The 25133-nt window shown below is 34.7% G+C and overlaps 2 protein-coding genes across 3 annotated transcripts in view; one reads left to right on the forward strand and one right to left on the reverse strand.

The window, feature by feature from the left end:
- Positions 1-25133, reverse strand: part of LOC106627894 (tRNA dimethylallyltransferase) — a 112667-nt gene that overhangs the window by 76824 nt on the left and 10710 nt on the right. For both annotated transcript variants that reach the window (XM_070109694.1, XM_070109695.1), the window contains exons 3-4: positions 14272-14469; positions 13994-14118 (exon numbers count right to left, since the gene is read on the reverse strand). In XM_070109694.1, the coding sequence (XP_069965795.1) occupies positions 13994-14118; positions 14272-14469 (323 nt within the window). The remainder of the gene's footprint in view (positions 1-13993; positions 14119-14271; positions 14470-25133) is intronic.
- Positions 15246-16300, forward strand: LOC106627899 (uncharacterized). The gene has a single exon (XM_014248216.3). It carries the CDS (start codon positions 15580-15582, stop codon positions 16183-16185), a length of 606 nt encoding a protein of 201 aa, XP_014103691.1. The 5' UTR covers positions 15246-15579; the 3' UTR covers positions 16186-16300.

Raw genomic sequence — 25133 nt, forward strand, 5'->3', positions numbered from 1 at the left:
CAGGGTATAATAAATTTCAATAGTAATGGAGCTGATGGTATTGGAATATAACGTACAATCATCAGAAAGGTGCAAACTTTGCTATACTCTAGTAGCAATTCTAAACTTATCGGATATCGGAAAAATTTATTGTTTCTGATCTGGTTAAGCTTCATAGTGCGTTTTTTTTACAACAAAAGAGTAAGTGCTAATCAAAATGGCCTTCAGAGAAGCCATTGCTTTCTTTTGAAGGATAAAGACGTGGCGGCAAATAGTAAATATAATAAATAAGTCGTTGCGCTATAAACATTTGTATATGATTATAATCGGGTGAATGGCTGATGACTAGCATTTTCGAAATTTATTTAAAAATATAATTTATTCTCCCTCACCTTGAAAAAACTCTAATGCTTTCGATTTAGACGCAGCCACTTACGTTCTTACTTGTCCTTTCGACGATTTATTGCTATTCAAAGTAAAATTTTGGCGAAAATTATAATTTCTAGTAGTGTGATGTCACTTTGTTGCGCTGCGCACAGACAAAAATATATATTTACTTATAGCCGGCACCTATTTAAAAATTGCTTGGCAAAAATCCTAAAATCCCGTGCAGACGCGTGTGACACAGAAAAAATGCGACGCAAAATTATCGCACAAAATTTGTCAAGAACGAAAATAAGAACAACAACAACAAACACTAGAAATAAAATGGCAAAAACCAAAAGAAAAAAATTGCAAAAGGCGAAAAGTGTAAATTTAGTGTCAGTTTCACTGTCGCAACGGCAATGCAGCACCTGCGCATCACCGCCTTAGAATAATCTCTTAATATCTATTTAAAAAGACACTTGGCTAACTATGCGTATTTAGTGCAAATTGATGTCAAGATTTCCGTTTTAAATTTCTCTTTCTTTTTTTTTTTGATTTTTATTTTTTTTTGTTGCTTTGACAACGTTTGGGCAAAGGGTTGAGGGCGTTGCGAGCATTTTGCTGCGTGTGTCTGGTGGCACTTGTCTGCAACGTGATATCGCGTCGGCGGCTGAAGCGGTAATGGTGGATGCCATTAAAATTATAATTCGAGCTATTGTAAGTACGTACTTAGTGACTTAGGAAACAAAAATTAAAAAAAAAAACTTAAGAAAATTTGATTTTGAAAATGCACACGCAAGTAGACATATACACATGCAAACCAACATGCATACCTATGCATATACATAGGTATATACACATTTATATATTCTCTTACACACATATATATAATATTATATGACTGTGTATGTGTGCGCGTAAATCACTCGTGCAAAGCGTGCGATTGGCAGAAGTGGGTCGAACTATTTACAAGCACTTAAGCGAGAAATAAAGAAGAAGAAAAAGAAGAAGAGGAATAGGAAGAATAAAAAAAGATCAAACGAGTTGCAAGTTTCAAAATAGAAACACAATTTTCCAAATTGTCATGGCATTGTCAACGCGCTGTTGACTTCTTCAGCGTTTGCCTTCCTTGGAAGCATGAAAGCCTTGGTATTATATATGTATATACGCTCATGCAATCACACACACACACACACATATGCACGCATGCATTAGTAATCACTTCCTTGTGCGCTTTTCGCAAAAATCATTGTAACGGTATTTGTTGTCGAGCCATTTGTCGCTGTCATTTATAGTTGCTGGCTGTTTTTGTTGTGCGCGGACTGCGCTGCAACAAATATGCATGCATGTGCTGTTGTTGTTATTTTTGTTGCGTTCCTTGACTCGGTGACACACATTTTCAGGGTTGCATTGCTCTTCCTGTCAAAAGATTACACCAAAACTACGAGCGAAAAATGCATTTTTTTGTTTTTATTTATGTGTGCCTCTCTGGGTTTGCATGTGTGTGTGTGTGTATTCTTGGTGCCGCGCTGACTTTATGACACTCATCGCTAATTGGGTGTAGAAAATGCTTCGAACGCTGCCAAGTGAAGAGGTCTGCGTATATTATTTGTTTTTCCAGCGCTGCCAGCAGAAAAGGATATTTCACTCGAGATAAATGAGGCGTTGGTGGCACGCCTCGGCATCTGCGAACTACTTCAAAACTTCAATAAAGTAATTAAATTCTGTGAGGGTGAAAGCACTTTGATTCTAAGCAGTTAAGCATATTCTTTTTTATAAATTTTGTAATGCAGTGCTTTTGGTAATTGTAGTTGCAAGATTAAAGTATGCACTTTTTACGCGAAAATCCGCCAATTGTTAGTAATTTGTTTTTCACTTAAGGAGTTATATGAAGTGGCATTGCATTTAATAAATAAAAACAAATAGGTTGCAACGAAGCTAGAATACCCTTCTCAAATAAAAAAGTTTCCATGCAAGAACTTGATTTTGATGATTCAGTTTGTATGGCAGCTATATCATATAGTAGTCCGATCTGAAAAATGTCTTCGGATATTGTGGCGTTGTCTTGGGCAATGCTCTATGTTGAATTTCTTTTGAAGATAATTTGTTAATTAAAAAAGTTTTCCATACAAGAACTTAATTTTGATCGGTCAGTTTATATGACAGCTATATGCTATAGTAGTTTGATATCAGTAGTTCTGACAATTAAACTTCAGAGCGATATCTCATAAACTGAGAGAATAGTCCGCGTATATACAGACAGACAGACGGCTAGAAAAACTCAGCTCGACACGCTGATCATTTATGGTAAATTGTATATGGTATATATTTTAAAGGTTCATCGACGTTTCCTTCTGGGTGTTACAAACTTCGTAGCAAACTTAATATACCCTGTTCAGGGTATAAATATGAAAATCAAATATTCAGTCGAAAAAGTGAAAAAATTACTCTTGTTTATATAAAAGCAAACTTCACTCAAAAAATGTTTTCTGCCATATTTTTGGTGTAGGAGAAACTGAAATTTAACACGCAGAAATAAGATCCAAAAATCGTGTTGACCGGTGTAATCAGTGATTAATTTTGACAAATTGTGGATTCCCTTCACCCCGTAGCCGACTTTCAGGATGAACTCTAAAAAAGTGTCTGGCGGTGAGGAAGATTGTGGCTTAAAATTATCTTACATTCAAAAACCAACAAAAAAAGTATTATAACAATAGATGAATACACGTCATAATCGAAGGACTTGTCAAAATTTTAAGTTTTGACCAAACGGCAGCGTCCCAGAAAAAAGGCGTGTTTTGTCAAAAAAAAAATTACACTTTCGCGTGTCTTAATATATGGAAATTATTATTATAAAAATCTTATTCCCTCGATCAATATCTGACAAATAATTTTGAAAGTCGTGTCCAAATTTCAAATCGATCGATCCAGCAAGTTTTTGAAATTAATTCCCTTTAAAGGATTGAAAATACCATTTAAAGAACTCAAGTTCTTAAGATCTATACAAAGATATGGTGGATAAGTAATGCTTAGATTGCTCGATGATTTTCATTAAAGAATTCGTAATTTTTGGCGAAAAAAAAAATTTTTTAACTTAACAGCTTATGAGGTACTTATGTACATACATAAGTATGTAGTTATGGTAAAGCATTTTGTGGTGCGTCGAAAGAAAATCCAATGGAACGCAATGGTTAATGTTCATACGGGAAATAACTGTCCCGCGGTATAACTAAATCTTCTACAAATATTTCATTTTACTGTACCATATTTTAATTTATCAGCAGGTGCACTGAAATTCATGAGAATCCTCAGATTCACTGCTGGGCTTAAAAACATATGGTCGGCTAAGTCGTTGCCTCTTTCAATTTGGTGACAAACTTTTGCAATTACACTAAAAGTGAGCAATAAAACACTGTGAAGCGCAGTCGTAAACAAACAAAGACGCTCCTTTTATTGGTTTTTAATTGGTATGCAATCCATTACGCCTGGACGCGATCAAGCATTCGCAAATACATTGATGACAAGCGTGGGTACATTTAAATTTTGGATATCATTTTATTTTGCACCAAAAATCACTCACACACATTCAAATACAATAATCTATTAGGGTGTTTTTTAAGCAGCAAAATTTGTTGAGTAAATAATAAAGTCTAACTAAAATTGTATATGGTGCTCTAACTTGTTTACTTATTTTAATTTAGTTAATAGTGACATATTCTCAAAATATACATAGGAAGCTTTCTAAGAAAAGACAAATTTCTTCTGTCATACTGGTTTATCTAAATATAATTTTCAAAACTTGGGCTCCTCTAAAAGCTTGTCATTTGGTTCAAAACCCCATGTAGTATAAGAAACTAATTTAGTATCGCCGAAGCATTTATTGAGGTAGACATACTTATGTATATTTAAAAATGTTCCGAGGCAATTAATGGAAAAACTTAGCAGTTTACTAACACCCTAATAAATAAAAACGCACTTTTACATTCAAAAATTACTGAGCTCCCCCGAAGTGGTTGCCTGTTGCACATATGGGACGCAGCGCTTTTAAAATTTAAGTCGTTAAATGAATTTGAGGGTCCGGCATTCGGTCGCAATGGACAAATGAGCAATGAAATATAAACAAAAAATAATAAAAAAAATTGACAATGCATACAGTAAAACAAACAAAGCGACATCAACAACTTGACAGCTACGAGCAACTGTTGCACTGACAGCAGCTACTATAAGGTTATATTGTTTCAAGTATTCCTTTGACAAGGGAGAATGAGGGAACGGTTGGGAGTGGAAAGGTAGACGGGCGACAGAATGCAAAAAATCTTTATAAATTGTCAAGTTTGTTGACTTTGGTTGAGAAGCATCAGATGTGACAAATATTTTTATGGCAGTGGTCGATACCAGCTCCATACTAACATCAAAAGTTTTTTTTAAATAACGATCATTCCTCGGCTTAATTAAGAGGTATTATAACCATTGTAATTTCAAAAAATTATTATACATTTATTTGAAAATTCGGATATATTTTTTTAGCTTAGTGTAATCGGTTCCCAAAATTGTTAACGTATTTTTCACGAATCACTGTTTTCAGAGTCCAAGAAGAAAATTTTTTCGAAACGGCTGGACCGATCGATTTAAAATTTTCACACGACCTTCTTAGATATATTTTTCAGGTAACGATCGAGGGAATAAGATTTTTGATAACAACTTCGATTTTTTAAACCACTCCGAAGTGTAAATTTCACAATAAACGACTTGTTTGTTTAGGAAGCCGCCATTTTGTCAAACAAAATTTTGACTAGTCCTTCGATCATTACCTGTATTTATTAAATATTATAGTCATTTTTTTTTTGTTGGTTTTTGGAATTCAGATACTTTTAAGCCTAAAACCCCTTTTCATCACCAAACACATTTTTTCGGAGATCCTGCTGGAGATCGGCTACGGGACCAAGGGAATTCAATTTGTTTTTAAATGAATCACCGATTATTAAAGAACTGTATATACTCTAACTTTGCATTATTTTTATTTATTTATTAAATAAAATGTTTCTCGAAAAACATTCACAAAAAAGGATAACACCTTAAGCTGCTTTCACCATAGAGAAAACACGCTGAGAATAATTGCAGCAAAGTTCCTAACGGATTCAGAACGAGTCGCGTCAGATTTTTGCAGAAAGAGTCACCGAAAGTGCCCGAACTTATGGATCAGGAAAGTTACACAGTTAAAGGTAAAATTATGTTGAATGCATTTAATTACATTTGTTTTCATTAATTTTCTTTGAACAGATAGTTCGATTGAATTCTAGGTCAAAGTCATTCACTTCATACTTTCAACAATGGAAGACCATGGTACTTTTTTCGATTTTATGGTTATTTTTAAATTATTCTACATATGTAATTTATATATGTACGAGTACATACGCCCAGTTATTTCCTCGTTACGTATTTATGAACAGTTTTATATGCTGATTCCAGAAATTCCACACTACTGATCAAAATTAAGCGTCGACAATTACTTGCCAAATTGTATCAAGTGGCTTCGCTTGCTTTGTTGTTGAGCGCTAAAGCGTTTTTGCTGCCGCCAGTCGGTCGCACGATTCACACGACTCGTTTAGGAAATTCTGCTGAAATGCAAATATGTAATGGAAAGTGTTTTTTTTTTTGCCTCTATTCTACTAATTTGCGGTGTGTGTATGTGTATTTCTATAACAATATTAAAATTTATTTGATTTATTAGTTTGACGGCCTTTCAAGGTTAGCGAAAATTTTGGACACACTCGTCAAAGCCGCGGACAATTGTTGTGTAAACGCTTGAGTGTAGTATTATGCTTGAAAATGAAATGGATAACTTCTTTGTTATGAAAGTTGATACCCATAAAAATACTACGTAATAAATATTATTGAATATTTTACAGTTTTGCTTATATAGAGAATTTGATAGTAAAAGTTAGCAGAAATATTATCTAAAATATAGTATATTCCATTGAACTTGTACATATGTATATGTTCGGACAGAAAAATATCTGTTCTTTAATGTCATGAAATAGTAGTTGAAAGGCAACCTGAATAATCGGAGCTAAAACGAATAATACCAGGAATGTTGGATAACCTAGAGATCTTTTAGATTCCAAAGCACAGTAAATTTCAATCTAAACTGTTAAGTGTTAGGTTAGAATTCTAACATATAGAAAAATATAAGAAGTTCGGGCTAAGAAGTCATATTTTATATCCTGGTTTTCAAAATAGCTGGAAATCGCTAAAATTAAGTTGAACTAAAAAAACGGAAGCATGTAAACCGATTAAGACTAAGGGGGTGCAAACTCTTTAACATAAATATCTTTATATTTTAAGAATCACCGGATATCTAATATCTACAAACCATTGAAATAAATACAAATTTGGATGGGAAAAGAAGAAAGCTCAACAGCTTCATATTTTTTTTTTAACAAATCTTGATATTGCGGTAATAACCGCGAACCGAGAGTTGTTTAGACTGAAGTCCATGATTTCTGAGTAAGCTGTTATCTTCATTAATGCTATTCATGGGACAAGCAATAACAAAGTTATCTAGTTGAATTTGTTTAATGAGTATGCAGGTACCTCATAAAAGTAGTATAGCCGCTATCTTAATTGATACCAAATTTTGTTTTGCATATTTTAGATCAGTTTTTCTATTGTAAGTGGTTCAAATGACAAATGATTGTAATTTATTTATTTTTTTGTTGTATTTTTAAAACTAAAGGCTAAAAATTAATTATTATAAGTTTTATTTTAAAAATCACGTAATAATGAATACATATTTAGATTTACGATTATCTTCATCGATAATGATTAATTTTGATTAATATTATAATAAGTCGTAAATAATCATTATTTTTAAGCAAAACAAGAAAAAAAATTACCTTCGGTTGCACCGAAGCTATAATACCCTTCACAAATACAAAGGCTCTTTACAAGAACTTGATTCCGATCATTCAATTAGTATGGCAGCTATATGCTATAGTCGTCCGATATCGGCCGTCCCGACAAATGAGGAGCTTCTTTGTCAGAAAAGGACAGGTGCAATTTTTCAGATCGATTGCTTAAAAACTGAGGGACTAGTTTGTATATATACAGAGGGACGGACAGACAAACGAACATGGCTAAATGAAGTCAGCTCATCATGCTGTTCAGGATATAAAAATCATCACCGGAATGCTGAGATCGTCGAAAAAGGATTAATATGACGTTATCTGTTCTTTTGTATTTTTTCATCACAAAAATAATCATAATTTACGATCCTTGTTTAAAATCAATTATTGTAATTTATAGAAAACAAAAATAAATGGTTAAAAAAATAATTTCTGTACTAAGAAATAATCATAACATTAAAAAGGCATGTTAGCGTAGGGTTGCACCACAAGTGCTGTCCGTTTGATTGAGCATCTGGTATAGTTTGTTCGATTCACTGGAGAGTAACGCTTGGCGAATAGGAGACAGCCGTTGGATTATGTAGACTCTTCATTTGTTCTTATTGGTTAAAATTCACCGAATTATAAGGAACATGAAAAACATTTGCAATTTCATCCATGAAAAGATGGGTTCAATTTTATTATATGCTATGTAGAGTTCTTGGGAACAAAAATACTATCTGAGCACTTCCTCCTATTAGAAACTCGTCTACATATACATATCGAACTGACTTCGTATTACATTTACAATTGAGGAAGCGATTTAGAATCATTATTGTAGATACTCGAAATATCGTCAAGGTCAGAAGGAAACAGGCAAGTTCAAGGCTAAATACCTTTATGTGATAATATAATATATTTTATTAATTGAAGCGAACTTTTATTATCTTAATAAGCGCATCGGACATTTTTTAATGTCAGAAGGCCACTACGACCATTTACTTTCTCTCTTTTATTTTAGTTCTACCAAGAGGTTTTTTTTCTCCTCTTTGAAGTCAAGTTATTTATTCATACATTGTGTATGTGCACTACTGATATATGTATGTGCTTGATAGCACATATGTATGTATATTTTACTACATGAGTATTTAATCATCGTTATAATATAGTAGTTGATGGCTTTCATTATTTTGATGGTCTAATTGAATATTTATATTAATATTTAATTACAGCACAAAATTGTTGCGGCAGAAAAACGTGATGCCTATTTAATAACTGTTAATACGAAAGCTACACAGGGGCGCGGATTCGTGAGAATGAGAGAAGGTCAGTTATAAAAAAGTAAATAACTACATAAAAAATAAATATTTTTGCTGATATTTAGCATTTTTTGATTTTTCGTTAATTTTCAAAAATATGAATACTTGTAGCAAAATCTATCACATAACATTTGAACATATGTATGTAGGTATTTATTTTCAACAGGGTTGACCAAAAAATTGAGAATTGGAGCTCCACGACAACAACAGTGATGAATTAGTTTCATACAAATATTTGTTAATGCAAAAGAATTTTTCATTGGTTGATTTTAAAGCGGAATTGTTTTATAACAATATATATACATACATATTAAAAGTACTATTAATATAAATGAAGACATTTTATCCACAAATTTATCTGCAAAACTAATTTCCACGCATTTAAGCTACAGTTCGTTTCTAACTGTGTGGGTCCTTACCTAAAGTATGCTAGTATATTATTATGCAAAGTGTAAATGTGCTTATACATGACGATTACTCTAAGTCCAGCCTGCCAACATCTGTTATTAGTTGTGGCGTGTTCAAAATTCTTGCTTCAATGCACCGCTATCCATGATCCACAAATGAAGTCCAAATCAAATGTACCAACAAAAGACAAGTGCAAAAGTAGTCATAGGCATTCATATGCTACCTTAAATAAATTTCATACATGTACCACATTTATACCGACACAGAAGCTTACTAAAGTACAGTAGGATCCGTTTAATAATCAAAATAATAGCGCATATGAATTACAAGAAATTTATACTAAAAGATCAAGAGAAGAAATGGTACGGAATTCCTTAGAATTAAGAAAATATCAACAATTAACTTCTAACTGTTCTCAATTTATCATATAATTAAACAATTAACTAATTGTTCAATTAGTGTTTAATTGGCAACAAATTGATTTAGACAAATTGTTCGCGCTTAATGAATATGAACATTAATTGCACCATTAAGAGAATTTCGGCAATTTAGCTTTGATTCGTTCTCAATTTAACATACAAGTATTACGAGAAAAGTAGCTATTTACATAATCAGTAATTAACTATTCTTAACTTACACGATATTTAAAAAATAGCCCAATAGTTATATAATTAATAAATTACCAAATTAATTGAGTGCATTTAAAACTTAATTCAGTAGAGATTTTTAATTAAGCTTCGTCAAATCGCTTTGACGTCAATTTTGCCCCATTCGACAAAAGGGTAAAAGGATTACAATCACATTTGATATCTTATTAACCTTTTTTAAAAGTCGTGGACTCACTTAGTCCCATTACTATATTTTGCTTCATATCCCAGATATTGGTATTAAAATGAACCTAGTTAACTCAAATTATATATAAGTGATATAAACTCAACAAAAGAGGCTAAATTTAATATATTGGGAATATGAGGAAAAAATCAACCAGTGAAAGGGAAATCATAAAAATTGTATGCTTATTAGACTTAGTTCACGCTCTAGACCAATTTCATCCATATCATTATATTTATGAAAACCTTAAAATTTCACATTTATTGGTCAACATAACCGGATTAAGGTCCGCTAGAAAATCGGAAATAACTATATAAGATGTATTCCGTGCAATTTTATAAAGAGGTAACACAAACTATGTGGCATAAAGTCTGCTAGAATAACGAAAATTATTATATGTACGTAGTATATGGTAGCTGGGGTAATTCGAGAACCGATTTCACACATTTTCGACCTTAAACTTAAAATTTCTGCTAAGATATCTTACAAATTGACTGATATATGGTATAAAGGAAACCGGTAGTTTTTCCATATAAGGTATAGGGCGCTTGGGGAAGTATGGACCCGATTTTATCGATTTTTGACAGAAGAGTATAGTATTATCAGAAAAAGATTCCCTCTGAAGTTCAATAATATATCTCACACACTGACCGATATCTTCGGTATATGGGGAGACAATTTTTGGACTTGAGATGGCATACCTCAGAGGCATTATTTGTGTTTTATACCGATACATTCATTGGTGCTTGATTTGTATAATAAACAGTGAAAGAATCAGCTGGAATTTGACATTGTGTTATATGTAAGTAGGCGTGATTGCTGCTCTATTTCGCTAATCTTCACACCGTTATACAGGAATGTCAGGTTACTTAACGAATTTGGTTGAAATTGGTCGGGAAGGTGCTGAGATGTCAGTTTTCATCTAAAGACGGGCAGTGCTACGCCCATTGTCCAATTATATAGTTTAAAGCCCGTTTGTATCATCTCCGGCGCCAAACTTAATTCTAATGTTTCCGACGCATTTTTTTTATTGAGTTATCGCACTTTTAGTGGTTTTCAACATAACCAGTATATGAGTTATAGTGGGCCCGATTTCACCCATTTTGACACTGTCGAAAACGTTGTCGAAAAGAATTGTAATTGGTTTTGCTAAAGTGGTATGAGAGATATGTATGTATGTACATTAAGCCTATTATAGGGTGGTGCCACGCCCGCTTTTTGAATATTATTAAACCACAGTTGCCCGTTTTAAATGCGATTTGTTGTACCAAAAATAATTAATCCTTATTGGGGGGTTTAGTTATGAAACTTTATAGGTTTTTGATTAATGGCGTTTTGTGGGAGTGGCAATGGTTTGGTTTGCCTAATAAACAATTTTTTTAAACCGGTGTTTGGGTTTAAAAATTTTTTTTGAAATCCGGTATGTGGGGTTAAACATTGTTTTTTATTAATCTCGTATTTGGGATTACAAAATAAAAATGTTAATTCAATTATCTTTTTATGCAAAATTTGCAACCCTGCTCTGTAGCAACATGCTGCGAGAGTATAAAAATAATTTTAATGTATTGTAAATCGCACAATTAAAGATATTTCAACAAATTTAACTCTTAATAGTTCTCATATTAACATGCAATAATAAAACTAAACAAAAACTCGAATCAATTTTATATTTTATTTTCTTCAACTAAACGACCTGTTTCTACATGAAATAAAGCATAAGCTTCTTTAATTGAACAATACCTTTAATTAACTTTATATAGAAATATCGATTAATTGTAATAAAATTCTCTAATTATTTTCTAATATAAGAACGGGGCCCACTGTAGGTATCCATGTGTATATGTGTACTCGTATTTAGCAAAGCAATGTAATTAGATACTTATGGTTCTTAACAATAACATGTGCATATTAAAAGACAATTTAATTATTGTTAATGTTGCAAGAAAAATGAATGAAATAAAACTGAGTAAACACTGAAAAGGGCGGTCTAAATGCAGTGAAAAACCGGTGCTTAGCAGCAATTAAGACACAATATGTATAATGAACCACTCTGCAGACACATTTCTAATCACACATGGATACACACTTAACGCCTAGGAACGGCTGCTATATATTATAGTCGGCCAGTATAAAGTTGTCGTTAAATTCGTCTGAGACTCCCTCTTTTTGAATTTTTATAGTTCGATGATGTATTTTGCATCTACATATAATATATGTGGCATTGCAGCTCATATCTCATTGTTTGATATGGAGATATGAATAATATATTTATCAGACGTAATTAAGGAGTTATATGTGCTTCCAAAGCAGCAATAACGCGTGTTTTCAAAAAGTTCATTTTAAATAATGTTAAAGAAGGGGCCGATAAATCTGATATGCTGCCAGAGTCACGATCCTGTTGATTGTAGATCTGTAGTTAGTTGCTTGTTATAGGAGTTAATAGTGCAAATTATTATTAGAGTTCATATATATAATTTGTTTGGGAATGGATATCATCGCGAAAGAGTAAAATGAAGATCAAATATACGGTATAAAAACGGCTGTATCTTTCTGGAAGCCAAAGTAAACTAGAACCTAACCTTTCGTTGATCTATGTAGCTTCCAATGCACTTATCATAAAAGAAAGTCTTAAAGACACCAATTACCCAACAAGAGTTAATTTCTTGTCACACCGTCAATATTTGTTGAACACCCCACTTGCATAACATGCGCGAATTGGTGATCTGAAGTTGCAACGCAGGCATTGTCTACGCGTTCACTACCTGTCTGTTCGGCCATTACAGCTGAATCGGCCGACTGACTGGCTTCCTGGCTAGTTGAATGATCGCCGGAATGTTTGAACCCTAAAATGCTTTGCAGACAATAAATTGAACACTACAGTGTTTATGTAATTTAATCACGCTCACAATTTTTTACGCCAACTTCCACATACCTTTGGACGTTTGCAAGCATAACGATGATAAAAATAATTCAAGACTGCAAATATTACGAAAAAGAATTAAAATTGCTGGTGTTGGGGTGTTAAGATTAACGAATTTGCTTTTAAAGTGATATATTTTTATAACAAACGTGAGTACATATTAATTAATGAAGTCTTCACTAAGGGCCAAGCCAATGGGCTTTAAGTATTTACTTTGGGTGTAAGCGTGTGTGCGCGCAGAAATATAAATCCAATTAAGGCACGTGCGGCAGGCCTAACGATTAAATTATTCGACTCTATTTGGATACAATTAAAAAAAAGAGATAATTCAATGGTTTAATTCTTATATATGTGTATGTATGTGATGCAGGGTGAGTTCTGGGCAAAAGTTTAGGTTTTTTATTACCAAATGGCACTTTCGTGCGCCTCGAAGCGAGAAAATTTTAATGGATATGAATGCCTAATGTCTGCCTTCATAAATATGGTAGTTTATGTATTAGAATAAATAATATTTTTAATGAATTTGAAACATAGCAAATCCATAACAATTGCAAACTACTCGTGGGTACTGGTGACCGATAGTACTTGCAAGGATTTAAAATTTTATCAATGAGTTCGTAGTACAACACTGACTAATACCTTATTACATTACTTAAATGAAGGGTCTTCGCTTTAAAGTCCAAAACTTTATTAATAGAATCATAAATTGGAAGAAAAGTTCGTCACAAAATCGTATAAAGCCAAATCACCATTTAGTTGAATAGGGATCTGTAGCTCGAAATACCACATAAAGTCAAAGTCTTCTTCACTTTATCTTTTCAAGATTAATATTATATTTAATTATATTTAATTTCTAGTATAGCGAAACGTGTTGAAATACCAGGGAAATATTGCAAAGCCTTACTGACTAAAGCTGAGTTAGTAACGAATTTCTTACACTGATCGCCCATTATTTCTTCAAAGAACACAACAATTTATTAACGCTGCAAGACATACATTTTTTTTATGAAACTTCACACTTTGGATACCGATTTCGGAATCAACATTATCTAAGTACTTAAAGGTATTTAAAACATATGTACAAGTATAATTATATACTTGAGAACAAAATTTAGTCAACCTAAAATAGCTTTGGATGTGATTCTTTTTATTCTTCTGCCACTTTTTTCCAATACAAACGATTCGCTATTGTATATATAATATGAGTTTTTAACACTTATGCTCGACTACATATAACGCTAAAAATATTTTCATTGCATTTTTTAAATATTTCTTAATCAACTTACCGCATAATTTTTCTTTTATTGTTCGGATGTATGCGATTTGCCGAGTCCGGATCGATCTTCCTTAAATGGTTATGCAACAACTCAGATGACATTGCTGACATTTCAGACTGAGGTACATATAAAGGCTAAAAGCATAAGATATAAATAAGTAATGATACCGAAAATAAGGCAAAATAAGAAAATGAAATTAAATATTTTAACGCACAGTGTTTGGAAGACGCATTACAGGCGTTTGAATGATTTCTTTCGATACAAAAATTTGCTCAAATAATACTTACATTCTTCACAGAACCAACATCAGCCTCTTCTTTGCTTGTAGTCCCAACTGAGGTAGATATGTCAAACTGATTGTCTATACCATCCAACTCGGTGGGATCCTTCGGGCTAACAAGTATATCCCAGAGTAACGATTCGATGTAGTAGTTGGTGCCGCCGACTATAATAGGACACTTGTTTTGTGCTAAAAGATTTTCGATCTAGATATATTTAACAGTTAAGGATGATTTTGACTTGCAAAACCGTTGACTACCATGAATTATTCGGCAAATATATAATCTAGAAGCCTCTTAGAAATAACCAACAGCATAGATTTCCAAAGCATTAAAATTTTAAAGCAGCCAACGGTGTTATCTCGGCGATCCCATTCATACTGTAAATATTTATGTGGAGACGATTTAGAAATCTTTGCGTGAGGAACGATAATAAGAGACTTCAAATGATGACTTATCAGCATTAAGTGCATAGAGCCAATATTCTCCCAGTTTATCGTATAAAAAATTGTCGCTATTATGCATACCTATTCCGGAAATCTTTTAAATGCATTGGTAACACACGATGCGACTACAAAAATTAGAAACGGTGAAAGTACAATATATGTATGTAGTGGGCTTTATGACGAAATCCAGGAAGCCAAGCTAGAAAAGTCATATAGTCACGGTTCGAACTGAGAAGTCGAGGATATTATAACTCACTTGGCCGTTTTACGGCTTCCTCCTTTGTACTCGTCTTTAAATAGATGATAGATTTCACGGTAATTTTTTTAATTGTACGATCACTACTGCTTGCTACCTCTCAAAAACGGGAATAGAGCCCGCCATCTGCAAGACAGCAGTGAACAGGAGCATAGGAGTTCGATTAAAACACCATAATAATATGTCTTTATGGTAAACTAGTTAATGTTATTCAGTAGCTACTTACAACCTAATTTCATAGCACTTCATCCTTCCGAAATTAGTATTTCGTAAACTACATGGTGAAAAACATCACAAATTTTTCGTTTCAAAGTTCGGTTTTCAAACAAAATTCTCTATAAATATTTTTTTTTTACTATTATAACTAAAATTGTTTTAAACTATTTATTGTTTGTTAGCGAAAGCAAAATATTTCAAAATTAACAGTCATTATAGGAAGCTTACACTAAATTCTCCGCGAGAATAAAATTGTTGGCGGAATCTCGGAGGAGTACTTTTCAATATTGGGTTAGCGGCCGAGTTTTACGCAACTGAAACAAAACCGTGCCGTTATACCGTCGCGTACACAGAGGTCAATAGTCTAGCAACGGATCAGCGAAGACGATAAACGGCAGGATGGCCGGGCTTTCCATGGTATTCAATGGCCTTTTGGTAGGTGCCTCAGGATTTGCTTTGGCCTCAATACAGCCGGCCGAACATCCCTATGCCTTCTCCGCTTGTGCCTTTGGACTCTGCCATGGCCTGTTGGGCATCATACATGCCTACAAGCAGGGCGACGAGAGTGATAGTTGTAATAAGATACGTCAGATATCTGACAGTGTTATGGAGATCGTGCATTTGCCACTTATAAATATTGAACTATATTTGGCATCATCGGAAACAAGCGCTTTGGCATTGGGCCATGGACTATTCGTTATACCACTCGCTTTTGATTTAATTGCAAAACTCTTCACAGAGGAAGGCGATGATAGCAACACAAATACGCTGAAAGATTTAACGATTTTGGGCAATATCATGTCGCTGACATTCTTGGCTGTCAATGAGAGCAACTACGTATATGTGAGCATGGCTCTTACGGCCTTCTTGACCAAATATGGTGCCATACTGTTGGACAGCTACTGGGAGGGCTCACTCGAGAACACTGTACTTACCGGTTATGCAGTGTTTACATTCCTCGCCAATTACGCAATCACTGGAAAGCCAGAGTGGATGAAGCAATGAGCTGGATCTGAACACTGAATGAATGTTGTAGCGGAAAAATGCATGTAAACAGACCATTTCATGAGATAATTATTAATAATTTGCGGAAAATACATAAATCTAATTTCGAAATGGACATTTTGAGTTTTATAAAGTGGTAAAGAAGTCTGGACGATCATTTGTAGATGCTACAAGTTCAGTGCTGTTTCGAAGCACAGATGTATTCTTGTAGGAATATTTCAAGATTGTTATTAGGAAAAGCTTTCGAGTTTTTTAGATGACCATAGTAATTTCAGTTATTATAATCACATAGAATCCGCTATCTTGTGCTAATAATTTTCCGTTTTCGAAGATTTTATTGAATTTCATGAAAAAATATTTGTAATTTTTGCCCCCGGAATTTTACAAGTGGCAAAGGTTGCGGTTACGAGTGTAAATTCATGTAATTATTCTTAAAAGTAAAATGATACATATTCAGTAAGCTAAAGAGATGGCATAAACCTAAAGAAAGCCTTCCTTACCTCAGCTGCATTTCCTTTATTCGTTTTCGAAGCTTTATTTCAGGACCATTTAAGGTAACATATATTCTGAAATCATTTCACATTTACGCTTTAACTAACACACGAGGATATCAAAGAAGATAATTTACTAGGGGTTTATAATAAAGAAAACACGATAATGTGTGGTCAGGAATAAACCAAATTAAAACATTGAAGAAGGTGGACTGGCCTATGGATTATTCAGTTGATGAAGTGGAAACTATAAATATAGGGATTCTCTACTTCCTTCGATCACCAGGCCTAGAAATTAGATCATACAAACGTATTTAATTTTCGTTACAGAATCGCTAATGATCGTATTTTGTTATCTCAAGAAACTGGTTACATACATACCTAGGTCTATTCTGATGTCAACGCTACACTAGAGTGCATCATGTTTGGATAAACTTTAACGCAACTAATTTTAAGGAACTTTCCGGCAGTATCTGGGTGAAATAAAAGCTATCCTGCCACGAAAGTATAAACAGTGGAAACTTTTTAGATGCAGTGAGGAAGGCACCAGCTTACAAACTTCGATCTCTTTCAACTTGGTAGATCAAGCGAAGGATCTACAGAAATCAGTGATTTTTCTGAAAAAAAAGGGACCGACTCAGCATCACATATAAAGTATTCCTGCTTTTAACTAATGCTTGTGCAAAAATAATGCAATAATATATATTATATCATATAATATTCCAGTATTTTTTTGGTAAGTCAACTAAAATTCACCATTTTTTAGTTTTGTCGATTTCTGGTGTTATTAATAGAGTAGTACCCTGAGTTTACAGATGGTCCGAATTACAATGATCAATCTAGCTTCATCCAAATACATAATATTTTTTAAATCTCCGTTTAATTGTCGCCTTTAGTTGCTACTGAACATATAAAGCTCTAAACGACTGGGTTCCGAGCCACACTAGATGTCAGTTCATGATGTCGGGGACAGACATGAACAACAACAACGCCTAGATCTCGAAAATTGGCCTTGGAAAGGATAAGTTAACGATTTGGAAAGGAATGCTTATGTATACGAAACCGATTTATTTGTGTCATAGGCAAGTATTTTAAGAGGCAGTTGTAAGAAGTTAGACCACCTTCGTTCAAAAGTAGATAATAAAATATTAACATTCAAGTTATGCATTTGTTTATAGACATTGCTTTATCGGTCAAGAGTAAGTCAGTAATATTTTGCAATGTTTGTACATAAACAAATAAATGCGAATTAATTTTTCATATTTTCAATTTTTATACCCTGAACAGAATATATGCTATTAAGTTTGCACGAAGTTTGTAACAGCCCGAAGGAAACGTTGGCGACTCTATAATATATATGTATGTATGTATATGTTATATAAATGATCAGCGTGACAAGCTGAGTCGATCTTATCATGTCCGTCTGCCTGTATATACGTAAACTAATCTTCCGATTTATAAGATATAGATCTGAAACTTTGCACACGTCCTTTCCACTCCAATAAGCTGCTCATTTTTCGGAATCAAAACTATCGCACCATACAAACTGAACGATCAGAATCAAGAAAACTATTTTGTTATACCCTTTTATGCTATGTGAAATGTACCTGTGAAGGGTATTCTAGCTTCGGTGCAACCAAAGTTAACGTTTTTACTTCTTTTTATATTTTTTGGTTATTTGTTTTCAGATAGTGTTAAAATATGATTTTCGCATGTTTTGTGTGTTTCCTTTCGCGTCTGTTTGCAATGACGTTGCTGCTGTTAAGCGTTTAAGCAGCGTAATGCAAGCAAAAACAAGGAACAAACAAAGCGAAAACCGACAGCCACAACAACAATGGCTGCTACAAAATGAAAACATTAATAAATGTTTGCTCTGCGCCTGCAACACATACACATGCACACACATACATACGTACTCAAACAAAAATATTGCATGTATTTGTGTGTGTGTAGTTATATGATGCATACCAATAACACTTTAGTGTTTGGTAGCATGACTAGCCGATCGGCGTATGTTCTACAAGTATTTGCAGCTGCGAAAAAAATAATGGCAGCACAGACACAGCGACGCGGTTGAAGTACGAAGTGCCTTATTACCAATAATGTTGAAACGGCCCCTAAATCAGTTTTTTTTTGTTGTTTACTAATTAAACCAACCTCAACCCGTCGGAGTTTGATTGAGATATAGGAATTGGGTGAGTTTAATAACTGATTGCTTATAGCCCAAGGATTGGTCGTTCGTTGATTTGGTATAGAAATTTACATGTGTTATCCATCATTATAATATTAAGGTTATAACGAAGATCTTTTCTGAAGGAAATGAAGACTTACAAACGCTAGGCTTATAATAACTCAGACAGAGTATTATGGGTGGCGTTAAGAATATATGTAGCGGCATTAGAAAGACCTTGCATAACCTGCTGTATGGCGATCGTATTTGGGGCTCAGACCCAAGCCCATCGAGTGCTCATCTCTAAGATATTATTAATATAATATTATTTAAGTATAATAGAACGTAAACCACTCAGTACCACCTAAATGCGAACGGAGTTCTAGACACCCCCATACGATATCGGATCAAGACATTCTTCGGTTTAGTTTGATTTATGCTTGTTGGCGATTTGCTGTAGAGATGAAAAGTGCATATGCAAGGTAAAGGCATTTTTGACAGTTCAATGGGGAGAGCGGCTGACTGCGGAGAGGCATTTACTAGTTAGATGCAAGTCGTGCATGCTATTATGTCAATATGAGAGCTTCTTCAACATTGGCGTGATCCCATAACTAACAAATAAACTGGACGTTGCAAATGTTCTTCTCACATCTGTGCTTGCATACTATACATATGCGCCATACACGTGTGTGCGTTTATTGTTAGCAAATTCGCTGATGCGTCTGTGCGGCTGTTGGCTTATCTCTTCCGCCCTCCATCCATTCGTCCGTCCGTATGCTTGAACTTTGAGTGCGCATGCAATGCGGTTTGTTTATTAAAAGCGAATTGTTTAAGTGGAACCACGGCCAAAAAGCCGGCCGGATCGGCGTGCCGCGTCTGTCTACTCAGCCAGACCCGGCGTCCAACCGGCACTGCGGCGGTTTTGTTTTTCGTGCAATTCTTCATCTTCTTTTATTTATTTATTTTTCTGTTCTTCATTTTTCTTTGTTTTCAAGACGTCTGCGGCGCATCGCCTAATGCAACACACATCGTTGGCGCGCTGACTGCGACTGTGTCTGGGTTTCGTTTTGTTTACCGATTGACTCATTCATACAGGTTTTTGAACTTGCACAAGGTTTGCGCGCAGTCGCGATCTGCCTGCCTGGGCTTGACTGGCTACCTGGCTGGTCGACCGGCCGGCCGGTTGACTGACTGACAGACGCTTCGCCGCAAGACGCTAAAAAGCTGTGAATTTTCGGTTTTGTTGTTTCTTCTCTCCACTTTGACGTCTTCGCGTTTCTTGCTTTGTTTTGTTTTGTTTTATTGCTTTGTTTATGCACTTTTTACCCGCCAGATTTTTGTTTACATATTCTTCAGATACGCTTTTTTCAGCGCATTGCGTCGATTTGCCTGCAATTCATGGCGTTTGTTGCTGTTTTTTATTTGACCGTTGGATTCAAAAAGTAAGTTTAAGTATATTGCGGGGGGCCGTAACCCGTAGGTACCCACTTTAAGTTGCTGATGACAATGACTTTGTATATATTTCTTTGACTCTTTGTTATAGTGCCTTTCAACTTGAACCGCGTCATTTCGACCTCTACTTAAATCTTAATTAGTTGATATGTTAACTCTCGATTGCATTTCATTAGCGATTTGCCGAAATCATCATGGGGGCCATCCACTCGAAAGCGCTGAAAGTGACAACATCTTAAAAGCCCATCATTTAGCCTTCATTGTTTCATGAGAGATTTTGTTTTCGAAACGCCTCTTATTTATGGTGTGATGACTTTATGAGCTTTGAGCCGGACGTTATACAGCAACAACAACAAAGTACACGGATGCCATAAACGGACATTCTCTGCGTCTCTGCGTCCATCTCGAGCGGGACACACGTTTTAGGATACAATCTTTCACCTTTTCGAGTTTCTCCATTCCTGGAACACATTTGTCGGTTATGACAAATGAAGATTGTACCTTTTGCATTCCACTTACGTGTGCGTTAATTTGAATATTTGAATCAGTTCTTTAATGAATTCACTTTCAATTTATCAATTGATTTTATGAGCTCTCCGTCTTTACATTTTTTGAAACTTTACGATTTTCGTTGATTAGTGTAATTCTGTGTTTATAAATGTTGGTAGTTGAAAAGATCTTCGAATGAATTTACTTTGGTGACGTCGAATACGTTATAAGAATTGTTATTGCATTATTACTCTTTGGAAAGTTTAGTCTAATATCCACCTATATTTAGACATTTTTTCATTGTATTGTAAAAATAATTTATATTTTATACTCGTTCTGTGAAAGCTCTCGTCCTATAAGAATGATTGCGAAAGTGTTTTCTTAGACATCTGGTTTACATAATAATTTAGCTTTGTTATAACCCCTTTCCAAACCCTTAGCCATTATGTTTTAGAAATGTTTTATGTCAAGTGACCACCACATATTGCTTGAATAAATTTCCGACGAGAGCCCCAATTTTCGTCCACTTATTGCAGCAATTGGCAACGAATGTCACTCACCAAATGTTTCCTTCAATAAATTGATTGTTTCGTTGGCTGTATGGCTGTCTTGTTGGAACCAAAGGTCGTCCACATCAACATCCCTCAATTTAGGCACGAATAAGTCATTAATCATGGCTCTATTGCATTCCCCATTGACTGTAACATCATAGCACATAGAGCACGCTAAACACCCAGTTTTTGAGGATGTAACGGCGTCTAAACAATGGCTTATGGGTTGTCATCACTCCAAATGCGACAATTGTGTTTATTAACGTACCCATGAAACCAACAGTAAGCTTCATCACTGAACAAACTTTTCATGTGAAAATCAGGATCGATGGCTATCTCGAACATGCGACTCGCTTGATGTTCGTTCGGTTTCAATTCTTGCACGATTTGGATCTCTTAAGCCCGCAAACCAAGATCGTTCCGGAAAATCTTCCACAAACCCTATGGTTACGCGCGTAATTTACCACAGAACTATGGTTTTCAGTTGCAAGAGCTCATGCCAATGTATTTATAAGTAAATTTCGAGTAAGAGAATCTGTTTAAAATTGCATCAGAGATATAGAGATAACTTGTGAAACTGGGCTATATGAATCCCAGTATATGACCTCGTTCACAATATTGGTTTTTTTAAATTCATTCATACAAAATATTAGGTATGAATAACCATCGCTCAATGAACGCTTTTCTCAAATTGCCCGAAATGCGGCAGAAAGCATAACTGTACTCAAAAACTTAGTTTCGAGTCCATACACACATTTGATATAATATGTATGGCATTATGTTCATATGTATTTGTGAAATATATTTTTGTTGTTTTTCTCGCTGTCAATCAAGTTTTCGGAATGCGAGTTTCGAAATGCGGGAAAGAAGTGTAGCTTCTTTAATGAATCACAAATTGTTAAACAGACATTTCCGTTGCTGTTGGACACTATTGAAGTGTGCTGCAAATATTAAGTAAGCGTTCGTGGTATATGCTTAGCCGAAGGCAATACTCGTATATTTAACAGCAGACTATGGTGAAATTAAGAAAACGCTGCAGTTGGTCAAAACGAGCGGAAGTGGTGGGGTAGAGTGTTCGCGTAGTTCTTTGCTTTTTTGGAAGTGATTTATTTATGATGCGCGCTTTTAAAGTATATTTTTAAATGTCAGAAATATTTGAATATTTTCAGATTGTCTTTTGAGTGTCGACTGTTATAAGTCGACTAACGCGTGAGTCTACAACTTGAGTGTATTGATTAAAGGTTATAATAATCAAAATAAGGTAACAAAATAAGCTTTTATCTTGCAATCTTGTATAAGTATATAATTGACGCTTAAATTTCTGGGAGATATAGTCCGAGTTTGTACACCCATTACTCGAGCTCACCTTGATTTTCCTTAATAAATTTTTATTAATAAATTAAGAATTGGGACCTTCATATTTTAGGCCGATTCTGGAAAGCTTGAAAATTTTATAAAAAGTTTCTATTTAGCAGAAGTATGCTCGAAAATTTTGCATTCCTTCCAAACGGCTAGAGCAATACAAAATTTGCTCGAAAAAGAGATATTACCCTCATTTACATAGTTTACATCCCGACCACTTTATATTTTGAATGATGCTTGAGCTTAGATAACTTAAAAATAAACAATATAATATCCACATCTTAACCTGTAGGTACACTGATATCAACCCTTCCAAACTTTATGAAATATAACTACATATATCTGTCCCTAGTTCCTAATATTTGTGTATACTTTATAACGGATGTTCTTTTTTAGACATGTGATTTTCAATGAGGCAATATTATTTACGGAGTTGGTCTTTTTGACAACTGTTACTTGATTTATACTCAGTTTGGCTTGCCATTTCATAATAAACCGACTTTCTCCGGAATAACGTTTGCAAATCGTGCATATTTTGTACCAAAATAATGGTTCAATGTGCGTGCGGCGCATAATCGTCCAGCAGTGTCGGGAATTCGAGCAACCATTGATCAGTTTCGCACCATGTTTACTCTAGTTGATAATGCGCATCCTCAGAGACGCCGGTCAGTACGCACCGAAGACGTTAGTGCTGCTGTGGAGTTGAGTGTAGAAGAAGACCCCGAATGAGTTCATCCGTCATCATGCGCAACAATTGGATCTGTGCCCATCCACTGTATGAAAGATTTTGCGGAAGGATCTTAGTTTGACCATCAAGTGCGTCGCACGTTCGGTGAATGTGCCCACAACGAGATGGCCACCGATTCCGATTTTCACAAGAAAATTTTGTTCAGCAACGAAGCTAATAAACAAAATGGTCTCCTGTGGAGTGATGATAATCCACATGCCATTGTTGCGGCGCCGTTAATGTGCATTTGTCCATATTTCTTCAAAAATAAAGCCGGCCATAATGTTAAAGTCAATTGGAAACGCTATAGAGTCATGATTAATGACTTTTATGCCTGAATTGGAGTATGTTGTTGTGGATGATCTTTGCAACAAAACGGCGGCTACATGCCATATAGCCGACGAAACAATCAATTTATTGAAGGCAACTTTTGGTGACCGCATCGTGAGTTTGTGGCATAGCCTTCAAGCCTGCATATATTTAATATATTGAGAAATATATATCACCAGCTTATACCCGACATATGGACAGGGAATTTGACAAGTGCAATCGACATTTTTATACCCTGAACAGCGTTTGCCACAAAGTTTGTAATATATATATTGTATTATCAGCGTAACAAAATGAGTTGATTAAGCCATGCCTGTTTGTATATACGTAAACTAGCCCCTCAGTTTTTGAGATATCGATATGAAATTACGCTAAAAATCAAGTTCTTGTATGGAAAATTCTTTATTTGTGATGGGTATTCTAGCTTCGGTATAACCAAAGAAGTTAAAGTACCTTTTGAAAAATTTCGAAATGTTTCGCATACCTTTAATTATAATACTTTAAACTTTTATAAATATTCTGCTGCCAACACTAACGGCACATGCCGCGATTTTTCACTAATAAATTCTCAAGATTTATATTATATAAATTTATATTTTATTGTTACTATTCCACGATTACTTTTTTCTATTTTAGAACATACACCTAGGTCAATACCCTCGTTCTACAAGAAAATTATTACAAACAAGTAAGGAAGGGCTAAGTTCGGATGTAACCGAACATTTTATACTCTCGCAAAGTCAAATGGTATACTCGTTTCAGATTTCTTTGTGGATTGACTAATATTTTCGGTAGAAGGTTAACTATAGGCACTGGGGTCCACATATTTAGTACTTAGGGGCTTGAACAGTTTTGGTTCGATTTAGACAATTTTTGGTCACAAGGTGGCATACTTTAAACGTATTATTCACGCAAAGTTTTACCACGATATAATCATTGTTGCTTGATATGCATAGTGGAAAGTGAAAGAATCATATGGAGTTGAAAATGGTATTATATGGGAAATAGGCGTGGTTGTAGACCGATTTCGCCCATTTGGTTGAAATCACCAAATTGCACCGAATTTGGTTAAAATCGATTAAGCAGATCCCAAGATGTTTTCAGCTAAAAGTGGGCGGTGCCACGCCCACTGACTAATTTTGAACGCGGTGCCTATAAAGTTATCTCATACCATCCTAGAGCTAAAATTTAATGTCTCTGGCGTGTTTAGTGCTTGGTTTATCGCGCTTTTAGTATTTTTTAACAGTACCGTTATATGTGGAGTGGGCGGGCTTGTCACCCGACTTCACCCATTTTCACACCGTCAATAGAGGTGCTAAAAAAATTTGCCCACAGTGAATTTGGTTATTATAGCTTTAGCGGTTTAGGAGATATGC

Source organism: Bactrocera oleae, chromosome 5 (assembly GCF_042242935.1).
Source record: "Bactrocera oleae isolate idBacOlea1 chromosome 5, idBacOlea1, whole genome shotgun sequence".
Taxonomy (NCBI): domain Eukaryota; kingdom Metazoa; phylum Arthropoda; class Insecta; order Diptera; family Tephritidae; genus Bactrocera; species Bactrocera oleae.